Source organism: Buceros rhinoceros, unplaced genomic scaffold, assembly GCF_000710305.1.
Source record: "Buceros rhinoceros silvestris isolate BGI_N320 unplaced genomic scaffold, ASM71030v1 scaffold22066, whole genome shotgun sequence".
Classification (NCBI taxonomy): domain Eukaryota; kingdom Metazoa; phylum Chordata; class Aves; order Bucerotiformes; family Bucerotidae; genus Buceros; species Buceros rhinoceros.
The window spans coordinates 1-1221 of NW_010416151.1; the positions used below are offsets into that span (position 1 = coordinate 1).

Below are 1221 nucleotides of genomic sequence, written 5' to 3' on the forward strand. Positions count from 1 at the left end.
GGAATAAAACCAGCATGTATTTCCCTCCGATTTATGTTCCTAGAAATGTTATAAAAATACCATGTAGGAGTTTGTGGTGTTGGGGGTCATGGAGATCCCAAACGGCCGGTCTGCACCTCCTGCGGGCTGGGCAGCACGACGCAGGGAAGGACACGATGGCAGATTGTTTTGGGGGTCCAACATCTTCCATGTTTTACTTTTCCCCTAAACCAGCTGGGTCCCAAGTTTGTGTTTTTTCTTAGAAACAGGAACAGGCACAACGGCTGGACTGGACCCTCCCGCCCAGCCCCGCCACGCTGGGGCTCATCTGTGCCCGGGTCCACGGCACCCCGGGGAACACGGCTCCCGTGTCAGCCTGGGAAGGGGATCAGGAAGTGGTTCCTCGTTCTCAACATCTACTTTAGCAGCTCCGGTAAAAAGCTAAATTCAAGAGAGAGAGCCCAAGGTTTTCTCGCAAGGGGAGTCAGAGACGAGCAGCTGCTCGGGCCCAGTGTGAGCCAGCGCTGCCACCTCCCTTTGGAACAGAAACGGGCCACGGGCAGCAGGGACTTACCAGCGTCCAGAGGACGTAGATTGTGAAAAGTGCTATCGTTAGTGCTATGAGGCCGATGGCCTCCAGCCGGCTGTTGAACTGCAGGTGGTCCTGGGCCCCGCGCAGGCACAGCCAGCCGGAGATGGCGGCCAGGGGAGTGATGAAGAGGAAACACACCATGTCGCAGAACAGGGTCCTCTTCTCATTGCGGGGACCGGGGTCCTTCAGCCACTGCAGGGAGGGAGGAGAGAGGGGCGTCAGCAGCTGGCAGAGCTCACCGGGCGGGCAGACCGGGGTGGCGCGCTGGGAGCTCCCACGCAGGGACCCGGACCACGCACTGAACTCACACAAACCTTCACAAAAACAGAGCGGGAGAACGACAAGTGTAATTTTAACAGCCAGCAAGGGGAAGGGAAGGGACAACGGCAGAAGGCGGACAGGGGAAGGCAGTGGTGGGGAGAGGAGCTGCCTGGGCTCCTCCATGGGGGAGCGAGGAGCAGGCAGCAGACAGGGAGGTTGGCTCAGTAAAGCCTGGCTTAGCAGAGATCAGACACGTCTCAGATTGAATTTCAATAAAAACACATCCAGGACTCTGCAACCGGTGCAGGGGCTACGGGAAACTGAGGCACTGAGGTCTGTGGCTAGGCCAAGCCACTAGGGCAGCTGCCCCAAATCCAGCCCTCTGGTTC

The 1221-nt window shown here is 58.3% G+C and overlaps 1 protein-coding gene across 1 annotated transcript in view; it reads right to left on the reverse strand.

The window, feature by feature from the left end:
• Positions 1–553: 553 nt before the first annotated feature.
• The window catches only part of MARCH2 (membrane-associated ring finger (C3HC4) 2, E3 ubiquitin protein ligase), a gene marked incomplete at its 3' end in the record, with an annotated part of 19536 nt that continues 18868 nt past the window's right edge, over positions 554–1221 (reverse strand). Inside the window, exon 3 of the mRNA XM_010137714.1 lies at positions 554–763. Coding sequence (XP_010136016.1) covers positions 554–763 — 210 coding nt within the window. The remainder of the gene's footprint in view (positions 764–1221) is intronic.